The sequence below is a fragment of the Kogia breviceps genome, chromosome X (genome assembly GCF_026419965.1).
Source record: "Kogia breviceps isolate mKogBre1 chromosome X, mKogBre1 haplotype 1, whole genome shotgun sequence".
Classification (NCBI taxonomy): domain Eukaryota; kingdom Metazoa; phylum Chordata; class Mammalia; order Artiodactyla; family Physeteridae; genus Kogia; species Kogia breviceps.
Genome location: NC_081330.1, coordinates 72,570,667 through 72,586,399, shown reverse-complemented (window position 1 = coordinate 72,586,399; position 15,733 = coordinate 72,570,667). Strand labels below are relative to the sequence as shown.

Sequence of the window (15,733 nt, the reverse complement as noted above, 5' to 3'; positions counted from 1 at the left end):
GCAATGAAGACCCAAAGTAGCCAAAAATAAATGTTTTTTTTTTAAAAATCCCCCCAAAATGTGGCAGAAATCAAGGAAAGCAGCAGCTGTTTATGAAGTTTTCTTAGCAAAAGAAAGGGCAAGGGGGAGACAAAAACTGACCAAAGTCCTAAACTGAGATCTGTTAACAAGAACTGAGGGAAAGAAAAGAGCTTTATAAGCAATACCCACTACCACCCTTTATGTTCTAGGCTTCTACTTCAACAAAATTCTAATATACTACAGCAATTTTGGTATCTTATCATTTGTGAGAAAATGAGGGGTTTTCCTTTTAGACTGAATGGGTATTTCCAAATTGTATATAACCTCTAGCTTAAAGTATCCACTGTTCTCAAAAGAGTTAAGCCTGTAGAAAGTACACTCACCTTCCATGCCCTTCTAGTACAAAACCTACAGAGAAAGATGCTTAATTAGCAGCTATTCATTCCTGCCTGTATCACCAACTGCTCCCAACAGTTTTCTCAACACACAGATAATTAAAGCACAAAGAAGAATCGCCCCAAAGAATGGCAGTATATGATAAAAAGATGTGGGTGTCTGTCTTTATAATATTTTTACCTGGGAAGTCAACAAGTAATCTGCGTTTGATTTCACTGTGATAAATTTTAGAATATGGGCTTCCCTGGTGGCGCAGTGGTTGAGAATCCGCCTGCCGATGCAGGGAACACGGGTTCGTGCCCCGGTCTGGGAAGATCCCACATGCCGCGGAGAGGCTGGGCCCGTGAGCCATGGCTGCTGAGCCTGCGCTCCGCAACGGGAGAGGCCCGCGTATCACAAAAAAAAAAAAAAAAGAAAGAAAAAAAAATTTAGAATATACTAGTGAAGCAGCCACATTAGTGCCCATTTGCGGTAAACAGCAAACACATCACCTAGCAATAGCAGCAGCTATGGCCATAATATATATATGGCCATATATACTGCCATATATTGAGCAGTTTCTATTTCCCAAGCATGTTATTAAACACTCTACAATATATGCATCATCGTATTTAATCTCTAGAATAATTCTAAAAGGTAGGTATCACAATGTTGATAATTATTTTTGCCTCTTTTTAAATACATTAAAATATAATCCTTTTCAAGGCATTTGACAATACTTCACTAAGTTATTTTTATATCCCCAAAGATGTAGAAAAATAATCTGGCAGAAAGATTAAAATAATATATAATAACTAGGGCTAGAATTCAAGTACTTCCTGTTTTCCCCAATCTCATTCTAGTGACAAGAATACAAAAAGAGTCAAAAATATAGTGGTGCTCTATAAATATGTTATTATCTAAATATGACTGTGGGTCAAATAATGTTCCTAATACAGACACTAAACAGAGTAAAAATCTGATATAGTTAGCTTATGATATAAATATCAGTCATGCTCTATCACTGTCATATTTTCCTTCTGTAAGGTTTTCTAAAAATGATAATAACAGATAAGAGGTCAACAATCCATGGCATATATGATAATAACCTACATTTATGCCACTTCAAGCCTCAGCCTACTCTTATAAGCAGTTGCTAGAGAGCATTCACGTTTATGTTCATTCTGGCATAAACTACAGGCTCACCTCCAAAGTCTTAAGCTTCCAGAAGCCATCCATGGCACCACGACATCCTTTTTTTCTTTTTTTGTCCTTCCCATTCCTGTCTCCTTGGCATACTAATCTCTTGATAGGTTGATGCCATAACCTTTGTGATTGCTGCTCCCCCAAACACTGCCAAATCCTAGAATAGAACTCACTCATTCACTTTATAAAAAGGCTGTTCATTTAAAGGAAACTTGTTGTAAACCTATGCTAAACTAGCTAGCTCCTTTGGTATATTTTTAATAATTCAATTGATAAATGTGATTTATAATAAACATTTCAGGTATATTCCACTTGTATGAAGCATTCTAAATTGAGACAAGTATATCTCTTATAACTGCATAAGCCTGCTCTGTCAGGCATAGTTCTTTACAGAGTTTGATCAATCTTTGGGCTCTAAAAAGTCTTTTACATAAACAAGTTATTTGCATAAGTATTTTATTAGAGATATATATGCCTATGAGTACTATAATCTTAATGACCATATTTCTATTTATTTCATTAATGGTAAATGTAATTTTCACAATAGTTAGACTAATCAAGAGAATATCTCCAAATAACTAGAACTAACCCCATACTCAGAGAAGGGAAACATTCAGGAATTCATTTGCTATATTTTACTCCATAATCCCCTGATATTCAAAGAACTTGGGACTTCCCTGGTGGCGCAGTGGTTAAGAATCCACCTACCAATGCAGGGGACACAGGTTTGAGCCCTGGTCCAGGAAGATCCCACATGCCACAGAGCAACTAAGCCCCTGTGCCACAACTACTGAGCCTGCACTCTAGAGCCCGCAAGCCACAGCTACTAAAGCCCGCACGCCACAGCTACTAAAGCCCGCACACCTAGAGCCCATGCTCTGCAACAAGAGAAGCCACTGCAAGGAAAAGCCCGCACACTGCAAAGAAGAGTAGCCCCCACTCGCCGCAACTAGAGAAAGTCCATGCACAGCAACAAAGACCCAACACAGCCAAAAATTAATTAATTAATTAAAAAGGAAAAGAAAATTCAAAGCACTTTATGTGACATCTCCAGAAAAATAGATTTTTCACAGAAATTCACTAGCAATTACTGAGTATCTACTGTTATGTCAGAACCTGTACTGGGCATAGGTATTCAGTGAAACACAGGATTCTTGCATACAGTTGCTATATTTTTACACTATTCCCTGATATTTCCAGATTCAACACAACAGTACAAATCTCAGTGTAGTTCTAAGCATATAGTAAGTGCTTAATATATACTTACTTGACTGATATTAAAATACCAAGATTCTCTTAAGACTAATAATAATTTTAGGTGATCCTACTATTTACCCACCTGCCCTTCTACTTCAGGGTTAGCAGACAGCAATACATACCAAAGCAAAAAATAAGGATTTCCATATTCTTGATGAAGATACAAAGGAGGAATGGAGGGAGAACATGCTTTTATGTTATTAAGAATAGAATACTTTTTCTATCAACTGGCAACATATAAGAATAATAAACAATACATGTTAAAGGAGTAAATAAATTTAGCATGTTGACTTTTGAAGTCAGAAAATGTTTAAACTGCCAAAGTACCCTATAGTAAGTATTAACTGAACTCTATGATAATAATCATTAATCTATATTATTTTTTTATATTACCTGAGCCAGAAAGAACTTTCTTCATATTTATTCTGCTTGTAGGTTTCTACTCCAAAGCTATAACAGAGAATATGAAGATATACGGTCTACAATATTAAAAAAACAAGAAGAAGATATGTCAGATTCATGATTCTCTTAACGTTAAAATAAATCTATAGCATTTCAGAGTCTTTAAGACATACTTAGTGTTCTGTACATCAAAATAACCCATTCAATCTTATCAAAACCTCTCAATTTATATAAAGAGGAGCTAAAAATATTCAGGGTGTGGCATTAGTTACCTATGGAAAGGTAATACAATACATTACTAATAGAACTTGAAAGGTCCTTTGTAACAGGAAATGGGAAAACTAATCATTGCCCAGCAAAAGAGCAGGCTAAAATGCCTCTGTAGGTTGCCAGATTCAGTAAAAGGCATTAGAAAAGAGTATATTCAAAGAAAACAAAATCACCACTGAGGGGGGCAAAAAATGAATGAATACCTTTCAAAATTAAGACAACTTTAAAAAACGTGAAATGTGTCCAAAGCACCATCTAGTCATAAGACTTATTTAGAAATAGTTAATTTAATGGCTCTCTTGATAACAACAAAAATTTTCTTTACAAAAATTACCACTGAGATGAAAGTAGGAACAAGTATGTGAATGATGCCATAGGAAAATACTCTTACAGATTAATCAGCATCTCAGTCGCTGTGTCAATGTCATATCATACAGAATTTCCATTCATCAGAATACTGGGAAATGGCATAAAAGAAAAAAAACTTAATTCTAATAATTTACCCAAATATCCCCTCACTATTTATAGAAACCATCTATCCAGAATCTGATTATATCCATATAAAGGAGTCCTTTGTAAGTTTAACCTGAGTAAGACTACAGAAGCAGATCCTCAATTAAGAATCCAAGATCTGAGGGAAGTTATTCATAAGTAATGTGTAAAGAGCTGTCTTGCTTCAAAAAAGTTTCCCTTTGAATTACAGTACAGTACATTCAGAAAGTAGAAGTTCAATATGCATGCCTGAGCACATCAGACCTACTGTATATTTGAATCTAAAATAAAGAACAGTCTTGGTAATGTGGGTCTGGCAAGAATCCAGAAGTATTTAAATGCATTCTCGACATTTCAGCAGAAAAAGCTTAACTCATTACATGCCCCAGATCCCATAGGTTCACACAGGGCTACACCAGTTATGTAGCTATATTGGAATAACTCAGCTTATACCCACTTGCTGCAGAGAGGCTTGCAACTAACTTATACAGAGAAAAATGGAAAGTAAAACTTTTGATGAACATTTAAATGTACTGAGTCTTTATTCAATTTCCTCAGTGTTTTTTTTTTCTTCCCTCACAATCCCTTCAAGTGTACTTACATTAAATACTACTTCCTAGGGGAGAAAAGAATACAAAACAATAAACTTATAAGACCAAAGCTACAAAATACTAAGATATCTTTCAAGAGACCTGCAGCATATTTTCAATGTAATGACCGAAAAAAAATCTTTTAATGACCAGTACTGCTCCATTCACTCATTCATTTATACATTCAATGATAAACATTTACTAAGCATGTCTTATCTGTTAGGCACTATTTTAGGCCTTAAGAGACATATCAGTGAACAAAGCAGACAAAAATCTCTGTCCTCATGCAACATTTCTAATGGGGTATTTAGTACTAAGATTTATACAAATATCTCTTTAAAAAATACGTTCCTGGGCTTCCCTGGTGGCGCAGTGGTTGAGAGTCCGCCTGCCGATGCAGGGGACACGGGTTCGTGCCCTGGTCCAGGAAGATCCCACATGCCGCGGAGCAACTAAGCCCGTGAGCCATGGCCGCTGGGCCTGCGCGTCCGGAGCCTGTGCTCCGCGGCGGGAGAGGCCACAGCAGTGAGAGGCCCGCATACCGCAAAAAAAAAAAAAAATACGTTCCTGGCCTTCCAAGGAGTGGTAGCATCTCATTTTGCAAATAATACACAGTGGCCAAAAAACACAAAGAAGGTAGATCTGTAAGTCTGTTGTATATTGGTCATATAGAAACGGACTTATGGGACCAGAACTCATGGAATTTCTAGAAACTCCAGCCACTGCTTCATCTAGTGGCCCAGAAATAAAAGATCCAACCGAATACTTAATTTACAATGCCACGATGAGACTATATAGAGGATCTTTAAAACTCAGTTAAGATACTGCAGCTAAAAATGAGTTTGATCACTAACTTTTGAGTTCAGTATGAGGCTTTTAAAAAAATATTTATTTATTTATTTGGCTGTGCTGGGTCTTAGCTGCAGCACGTGGGATCTTCATTGAGGTGTGCAGGACTTTTAGTTACGGCATGTGGGATCTTTTAGTTGCAGCATGCGGGCTCTTAGTCGTGGCATGAGGGATCTATTGATAGTTCCCTGACCAGGGATTGAACCCATGCCCACTGCATTGGGAGCACAGAATCTTAACCAGTGGACCACTGGGGAAGTCCCCTTTTTATTTTTAATTAACTAGATAATTTCATTTTCTGTGACTTACTTTATGAACTAGGTTCTTAAAATTCAGAAAAAACAAACCTATTATTTTTTTTAGTTCCAAGTTCCAAGCTATTTTTCTTTGTGATTTTGTTGTCTTTTAAACATTTATAGATCATGTATTTTTACATTTTGTTCAATTATAATTGTGTAACGATAATTGAATGATAATTGCCTGCCTTTCTTCCTTAATGGCTTTAAGACGTTTACCTTCCAACCCCTCCCTGACTCAGCTTTCTCTAATCCTCAGATGTCTCAGTAATAATAAACAATAGGTCATTAGTTATTTCTCCTGGTGCTCTAAGATACAATTTTCCAAACACTTATTTCTCTGCCTCTAAACAATACAGCACTACCTTCTGCCTTCATGTCAACACCTTAAGTAATTCCTAATCTAGTTTTGGGATACAGGAAGGATGTCTCAGAAAAAAGAGAGTTGGCTTATTTAATTCATTAATTCTTTTAAAGTGAATAATACTACAGTTAGCTCCTCTCCAACCTTTATCCGATCATTTCCTCTCATTATAAGATTTCTTGCCCTGATTTTCAGGTCTTGTCTAAACCTTAAGCCCATCAAAAGCACACTAAATAACTTCATTGACCTTTAGAATGAAAATCATGAGTTTTCTAACAGTATAGTTTTATCAATCACCTTCTAAACAAAATACAAACTCTTAACTCTGAACTTCAAGGTCCTTTACTGGTAGCCGCATCCTGATGAAGGCATAGTTAATAATTACTTTTCTGTTACATATCTGTGATCCTCTAATTCAGTCCTTTCCCCTCTCTTTACATTTGCTTTTCCCTTTATCAGCTCTAACTCTGGGCAAGATACCAAAAGTTTTCTTTCCCTAAACACCAGCTATGAGTCTCCTTTCATATCTTTCAATACGCAATTCAATGTCCATTTACTCTACAAAGCATATTAAAGAAAGGTGTCTGCCCTCCAGGAATTATTTTTCTTTTTCAATTTTTACTGGAGTATAGTTGATTTACAATGTTGTGTTAGTTGCAGGTGTACAGCAAAGTGAATCAAGTTGTACCTATACATATATCCACTCTTTTTAAGATTCTTTTCCCATATAGGTCATTACAGACTATTGTGTCCTCTAGTAATTTATAATGTGAAATAGATAGCAACAGAGCTAGAGACAAAAGAGATAGTAAAAACATGCAAATGCAAACAATCCAAGAAACTTTACAGATGAAATTATTAGAATTAATAAAAGAGTTCAGAGAAGTTGCTGGATATTAAATAAACATTTAAAAGCAACTGCATTCTTATACACCAATGACAAATAAAAATGTAAACTCCAAGATATCACTTATGACAGCAAATTGACTGAAATATCTTTATACAGAAAATTACAAAACTATGTTGAAATACATTAAAGAAAACTATATAAATTAGGACATATCACATTCATTGATAACAAGACTCAACATTATATAAAGACAGTGATGCTCTCCAAATTAATTATAAATCAAATGCCATTTCAATCAAAATTTCAACAGTTTTTCACCAAACTTGACAAGCTGACTCTATAAGGAATATGGAAGAGTAAAAGGCCCAGAACAGCTAAAACAACAATGAAGAAGAATAAAGTAAAAGGACTTATGCTATCAAGACTATACTGAGTTAAATAATGCCCTCCTTCCAAAATTCATGTCCATCTGAAACCAGTGAACTTTACCTTATTTGGAAATAGGGTCTTTGCAGTGTAATCAAGGTAAGGTAATACTGGATTAGGGTGCATCCTAAATCCATCATGACTGTCCTTATAAAAACAGAACTCAAAAATAATATAGATAAAAGGTAATTCTAAAAATGTTCATCTAACCCACAGGAAGGTGGGAAAAAGTAAACAGGAAACAAAAAGCAGAGAAAAATAACAAAAAAGCCAGCATCACATTCCTGTTAAAGATGTCAGACTGAGCACACACAACTACCTCTGTTCTCTCCTAACATCCCAGTAAAATGATAGTAAAAGAAGAAAAGTTTTTAATTGTGGTAAAAAGCATGTAATGAAATGTACCATCTTAACCATTTTTAAGTGTACAATTTAGTAGTGTTAACTATATTCATACTGTTGTGCAACAGATCTCCAGAACTTTTTCATCTTGCAAAACTGAAACTCTTTACCCATTGAACAATAACCCTTCATTTGCCCCTCCCTAAACCCCTGGCAATCACCATTCTACTTTCTGTTTCTGTGAGTTTGACTACTTTTAAATACCTCATATAAGGGAAATCATAAAATATTTGGCTTTTTGTGATTGACATTTCATTTAGTATAGCATTCTCAAGGCTCACCCATGTTGTAGCAGTTGACAGGATTTCTTTCCTTTTAAGACTGAATAATATTTCACTGTATGTGTATACTATCTTTCTTCTTTAATCCATTCATTTGTCAATGGACATTTGTGTTGCTTTCACCTCTTAACTACTGTGAATAATGCTGTAATGAACATGGGTGTGCAAATATTTCTTCAAGAACCTGCTTTCTTTTCTTTTGGACATATACCCAGAATGGGATTGCTGTATTATACACTAATTCTATTTTTTAATTTTCTGAGGAACTGTCATACTGTTTTCCATAACGTCTACATCATTTTACGTTTCTCAGCAAGTGTATGAGGGTTCCAATTGCTCCACATCCTCATCACCACCTGTTATTTTGTTGTTTCGGCCATCCTAATGAGTGTGAAGCAATATCTCATTGTGGGCACTTCCCTAATAGTCTACTGGGTAAGATTCCACACTCCCAATGCAGGGGGCCCAGGTTCAATCCCTGGTCGGGGAACTAGATCCCACAAGCATGCTGCAACTAAGACGTCCGTGTGCCACAACTAAGACCCGGCACTGTCAAAATAAATAAATAGATAAAGGCTGACTGCAACTTAGAGTAAAGGAGACAAAGAACACAGTCTTTAAAAAAAATAGTTTAGAAAAGTCACTAAACAAACAATTAAGTACAAACCACAGCAAGAACAACAAACTGTGAGTAGTGGGAAAAATCTAACTTCCAAAGTTACTACATTATAATATTAAAATGTCCACTTTTAACAACAAAAAAATAAGACATACAAAGAAGCAAAAATGTATGGCCCTTTCACAAGAAGAAAAGAAGGAAGGGAGGGAGAGAGGGAGGGAGGAAGAAAGGGAGAGAGGGAGGGAAGGAGGGAGGGAGGGAGGAAAGAAGGAAGGAAGGAAGGAAAACTGTCCCTAAGAAAGCACAGATACTGGACATAAAAGACAAAGGCTTCTTTTTTTTTTCTGCGCTGCGTGGCTTGCGGGATCTTAGTTCCCCAACCAGGGATGGAACCCAGGTCCCAGCAGGGAAAGCATCGAGTCGTAACCACTGGATAGCCAGGGAATTCCAAAGATAAAGACTTTAAATCAACTGTCTTAAATATGCTCAATGAGATAAAGCAATTTGTGGAAAAAGAACTAAAGGAAACAAGGATAAAAATGTCTTACCGAATAGAGGATATCAATAAAGAGATAGAAATTACATATATAAGAGAAGAAGTTCTGGAGCTGGAAAGTACAATAATTGAAAGTAAAAACTCACCACAGAGTTTCAAAAAAAGATTAGATCAGAAAGAAGAATCAGAAAACTTGAAAGTAAGATCAACAGAAATTATTCAGTTTGAGGAGCAGAAAGAAAAAAGAATGTAGAACAATGAACAGAGCCTGAGACCCATGAGAAAACAACAATGTCCCTGAAGGAGAGAAGACAGAGAAAAAAGCAGAAGGAATACTCAAAGAAATATTGGCCCCAAACTTCCACATTTGATAAAAAAGATACAAATCTGCAAGTCCAAGAAGCTCAACAAACTTTAAATAGAATAAACACAAAGATATCCAGGACTTCCCTGGTGGCTCAGTAGTTAAGAATCCACCTGCCAATGCAGGCGACATGGGTTCGAGCCCTGGTCTGGGAAGATCCCACATGCTGTGGAGCAACTAAGCCCATGTGCCACAACTACTGAGCCTGTGCTCTAGAGCCTGCAAGCCACAACTACTGAAGCCCTTGTGCCTAGAGCCTGTGTTCTACAAGAGAAGCCACCACAATGAGAAGCCCACGCACCGCAATGAAGAGTAGCCCCCGCTCGCCGCAACCAGAGAAAGCCTGCACACAGCAACGAAGACCCAACGCAGCCAAAAATAAATAAATTTATTAAAAACAAACAACAAAAAAAAGATATCCACACTGAGATATATTATAATCAAACCGTCAGAAGACAAAGAATCTTGAAGGCAACAAGCGAGATGCAGTTAGTCATGTACAAGGGATCCTCAAACTTCAGCTGATTTCTCAAACTTCAGCTGATTTCCCATACAAGCCAGAACGCAGTGAAATGACATATTTAAAGTGATGAAAAAAACAACTTTCAACCAAAAGTTCTCTATGTGGCAAAACTATCCTTTCAGAAATGAAGGAGAAATTAAGACATTCTCATATACACAGAAGTTGAGAGTTTGTCTCTAGTAGACCTGTTCTACAATGCTAAATAGAATTTTTCAGGCTGAAACAAAAGCATGCTAGGTAGTAATGCAAAGAAATAAAAATAAGGGTAAAGGTAACTAGGTAAACATAAAAGTCAGAATTACTGTATTTTTGGTTCATAACAACTCTTTTTTTCTATACGATTTAAAGGAAAAATACATTTAAAAATAAGTATAAGTTTATGCTAATGGGCACATAATATATAAATATGTAATTTGTAAATGGAGATGTATAGCAGCAGACTTTTTGTATAATATTGAAGCTAATAGGTATTGATTCAAACTGGATTCTTACAAGTTTATGATGTTAATTATATTTTCAGAATAACCAGTAAGAAAGTAACTGAAACATATGGTGAAAAAGGTATGAGAAGGAAATCAAAATGGAATACTAGATAAAAGCAATTAAACAAAAAAGAAGGTAGTAGTGGAGGGAATGAGAAACAAAAAGATACGACACATATATAGGTATATAGAAAACAAACAGGAAAATGGCAGAAGTCCTTTCTTATCAGTAATTACATGTAATTTAACTCTCCAATTAAAAGGCAGAGATTGGCAGATTGGCTTTTTTTTTTTTTTTTTTTTTTTTTTTTTTTGCGGTATGCGGGCCTCTCACTGTTGTGGCCTCTCCCATTGCGGAGCACAGGCTGCGGATGCGCAGGCTCAGCGGCCATGGCTCACAGGCCCAGCCGCTCCGCGGCATGTGGGATCTTCCCGGACCAGGGCACGAACCCGTGTCTCCTGCATCGGCAGGTGGATTCTCAACCACTGCGCCACCAGGGAAGCCCCGTGGCTAATTTTTTTTTAAACACACCATGATCAAACTATATGCTGGTTACAAAATCTCAGTTTACATCCAAAGACAAAAATAGATTGAAAGTGAAAACATGAAAAAAAGATATTCTAAGCAAATAGGAGCCAAAAGAGAGCTGAGTGCCTATACAAATATCAGACAAAATAGACTTTAAGTAAAAAATTGTTACAAAAGACAAAGAACATTACATATTGATAAAAGGGTAAATTTATCAATTAAATATAACAATTACAAACATATATACACCTAACAACAGACCCCTAAAATATATGCAGCTAAAACTGACACAAGTGAAAGGACAAACAGTTCTACAATTACAGTTGGAGATATCAACACCTCACTTTCAATCATGTACAAAGCCAGACAAAAGATCAAAAAGGAAATAGAAGACTTGAACAATACTATAAACCACCTAGACTTAATCAACATATACAGAACACTCAACCCCAAGCCAGCACAATACTCATTCTCCTCAGGTACGCATGGAACATTCTCCATATGTTATGCCACAAGTCTCAATAAATTTTACAGCACTGAAATCATACAAAGCATCTTTTCCTACCACAATGGAATAAAACTTGAAAACTGGAAAATTCAAAAATATGTGTAAATTAAACAAACAATTCTTAAACAACCAATGGGTCAAAGAAGAAATCACAAAAGAAATTAGAACATATGTTGAGATGAATGCAAATAAAAACACAACATACTACAACTTATGGGATTCAGCAAAGGCAATGCTCAAAAGGAAATTTATAGCTATATACACCTATATTAAAAAAAGATCTTGCAAAACTATAATTCAAAAAAGATACATAAACCCCATGTTCACAGCAACACTATTCACAATAGCCAAGAGATGGAAGCAACCTAAATGTCCATCAAAAGATGAATGGATAAAGAAGATGTGGTATATATATAAAGGAATATTACTCAGCCACAAAAAAGAATGAAATAATACCATTTGCAAAAACATGGATGGACCCAGAGATTATCATACTAAGTGAAGTCATAAAGAGAAAGACAAACACCATATGATATCACTTATATGCAGAATCTAAAATACAACAAAAGTGAACTTATCTATGAAACAGAAACAGACTCACAGACATAGAGAACAGACTTGTGGTTGCCAAGGAGGAGGGGCTTGGGGGAGGGATGGATTGGGAATTTGGAATTAGGAGATGCAAACTAGTATATATAGAATGGATAAGCAACAGTCCTACTGTATGTATAGCACAGGGAACTATATTCAGTATCCTGTGATAAACCATAATGGAAAAGAATATGAAAAAGAATTACGTATAACTGAGTCACTTTGCTGTACAGCAGAAATTAACACAATATTGTAAATCAACTATACTTCAATAAAATAAATTTTAAAAATAAAGATCTCAAATCAACACATAGGAAAAGAAGAGCAAACTAAACCAAAAGCTAGCAGAAGGAAGAAAATAATAAAAATTAGAGATAAATAAAACAGAGAAAAGAAAATCAAGAGAATTAATCAAACCAAAAGTTTATTTGAAAGATCAATAAAATTGACAAAGCTTTAGCTAGACTAACAAAAAAGAAGTTTCTAAAAAGAATTACTAAAATCATAAATGAAAGTGGGAATATTTCTATGGACCTTACAGAAATAAAAAGGATTATAAGAAATTACCATGAACACAGTATGCCAAGAAGTAAGATAACCTAGATGGACAATTAGAAACACATAAACTACCAAAACTGACTCAAGAAAAAATAGAAAATCTGAATAGATTTATGACAAGATATTGAATCAGGAATCAAAAAACTCCTCTGAAAAAAGTCCAGGACCAAATGGATTCCCTGGTGAATTTTACCAATCAATTAAAGAAGATTTAACACCAATCTTTCTAAAACTCTTCCAAAAAATAGAATATGAGGGAACCCTTCCTAACTCATGCCATGAAGCCAACATTGCCCTGATCCCAAAGCCAGATAAAGATATCACAAAATAAGAAAACTACAATGTCCTTTATGAATATAGATGCAAAATCTTCAACAAAATACAGTAAGTCCCCTACATACGAACGAGTTCCATTCCGACAGCATATTCATAAGTCTAATTTGTTAATAAGTCCAACAAAGTTAGCCAACTAACACAATCGGATATGTAGTACTCTACTGTAATAGGTTTATAATATTTTACACAAATAATGCATAAAAAAACAAACACAAAAAAATTTTTAATCTTACAGTACAGTACCTTGAAAAGTAGAGTAGTACAACAGCTGGCATACAGGGGTTGGCATAAAGTGAAAAGGAGAGGAGGTGGGAGATGGTAGAGCTGAAGGATCATCAGCCATAGGTGACGGAGGGCAAGCTGCAATTTCACTGATGCCTGACGTTGGTGGCACAGGTTCTGGTTCCTTGCTGGATTCAATTCTATCTACTCTCTTGAAAAAACGGTCCAGTGATGTCTGGGTAGTAGCTTGTGTTTTCTCGTCATAGGTGACACCATAGCACGGGATTGCATTCTGAACAGCTGCTGCAACCTTCGAGTACTGTCTACGTTTGGTCCTATGCCTCAAAAACTAACAGTGCCTCCTCAAATAAAGAAAATCCACTGCCATTTCCTGCATCGTGAATCTCTTCAGTTCTTCAGTTACTTCTTCCTCTTGTCTCTCTTTGTCCTTTCTCTGGACCTCCAATTCCATCAGGTCTTCATTAGTAAGCTCCTCCTGTTGCACAACAAGGAGTTCAGTGAAGTCGTCCTCTTGCATATCTAGCTCCAGCTTCTCGGTGAGGGGCACTACATTGTTGAAGACCTCTTTGGACTCTGCATCCACCTTCTCAAATCCACGAAAATCGTGAACAAACTGCGGCCAAAGGTTCTTCCAAACCCCATCCATGGTGACAGCTGTAACCTCACACAAAGCAAAGGCAATGTTTTTTATGGCCTTGTAGATATTATCATCCTTCCAAAATTGCTGCAAGGTTGTTCCTGATTCATCACTAACCTTTACTGTCTGATGAAAAGTGTGACATAAATAACATTTCTTGAAAGTCGCTATAAATCCCTGGTCCATAGGCTGGATGAGCAATGTATTCATTAGTATTTGGTGGCAGAGGCACTAACTCTGACGTTGGGATGAAAGTCGTCCATGAATGGGGGGTGGCCTGGAGCACTGTCGAGCAGCAAAAGAATGTTGAATGGGACCTCTTTCTCCAAGCAATATTTCTCTACCTCTGGGATAAAGTGGTGGAAAAACCAGTACTGGAAAATGGCCTGTGTAATCCAGGCTTTGGGGTTACTCTTCCACACAACAGGAAGAGAGCCCTTGGCTATGCTTTTAAGGGCTCTTGGGTTCTCTGAATGATAAACTAAGGGAGGCTTCAGCTTCAAATTGCCAGAAGCATTGCCGACAAACAACAGAGTTTGCCTATTTTGCTGCTTTATAGCTGGGCATCAACTTTTCTTTCTTACTGAGGTAACTTTGGTCTGGCATCCTCTTCCACTACAGTCCTATCTCATCCACATTAAAAACCTGCTCAGGTAAATATGTGCCTTCATTAATAATTTCTCAAAGCATTTCAGGAAATTCCCAGGCAGCTACCATATCTGCACTCACTGCCTCACCACTTACTTTTACGTTGTGAAGGTTGGCTCTAGCCTTGAACCGATGAAACCACCCACGGCTGGCATTAAAAGATGCTCCTTCTGATTCTTCGCCATGTTTCTTTCTCAAGTCTTTTAGGTCTCTCTTGAAGGCTTTTAGCTTTCTCTTGAATCAGCATTAAGCTGAGCAGGACTCAACACTGATGCTGATCCTGCATCCACACACTGAGAAGTTTCTCCATCTCCTCCATCACTTTTCCACACTTCTTCGATATTATTGTGAACATCACTGGCACAGCAGACCTCACATGTTCCATGATCTTGTCCTTGTTCTCTAGAATCGTGCCGATGGTTGAATGACTCATGTTATAAGAATGAGCGATGTCTACCATCTTTTCGCCTTGCTCCACTCTCTCAATTATTTTCACTTTTGTTTCCATCATTATTGCTTGGCACTTCTTAGCAGTACCAGCTACATCACCGCTTTTACACTTGCTTCCAGACATCCTGGGCTTGAAATAAAGTTACTATACTACTGTACTCTATACAGTAATGTACAGTAAACCACAAAAAAGTACAACCACTTGTAGAGGGCGCATGCATGTGACAATGTACACTAGACACGTGAACTAACTTACATGACTGGACATGCAAACACACATTCACATCTTTGAAAGTTCTAAACTTGAAGGTTCATATGTAGGGGACTTACTGTACTGGCTAATAGAATCCTGGAATACACAAAAAGGATTAATTTACATATCATGTCCAAGTGGAATTTATCCCAGGAATACAAAGGTGATCCAACATAAGAAAATAAATCAATGTACCACACCACACTTATAGGATGAAAGAAAAAAAAAAAAGCACTTGATAGCTCAACTGATGCAGAAAAATGCATTTAACAATAACCCAACACTCTTTCATGAAAAGAAACGCTCTAAACAAACTAGAAATAAAAGAGAACTTCATCCATCTAATAAAGGACATTTGTGAAAAACCCTCAGCTAACATAATACTCAATGATAAATGACCGAAAACTTTCCCCTT

At 36.5% G+C, this 15,733-nt stretch overlaps 1 protein-coding gene across 1 annotated transcript in view; it reads right to left on the bottom strand.

The window, feature by feature from the left end:
* TEX11 (testis expressed 11) overlaps positions 1-15,733 on the bottom strand; it is a 376,012-nt gene that overhangs the window by 257,031 nt on the left and 103,248 nt on the right. Inside the window, exon 10 of the mRNA XM_059050388.2 lies at positions 3,253-3,338. Coding sequence (XP_058906371.1) covers positions 3,253-3,338 — 86 coding nt within the window. The remainder of the gene's footprint in view (positions 1-3,252; positions 3,339-15,733) is intronic.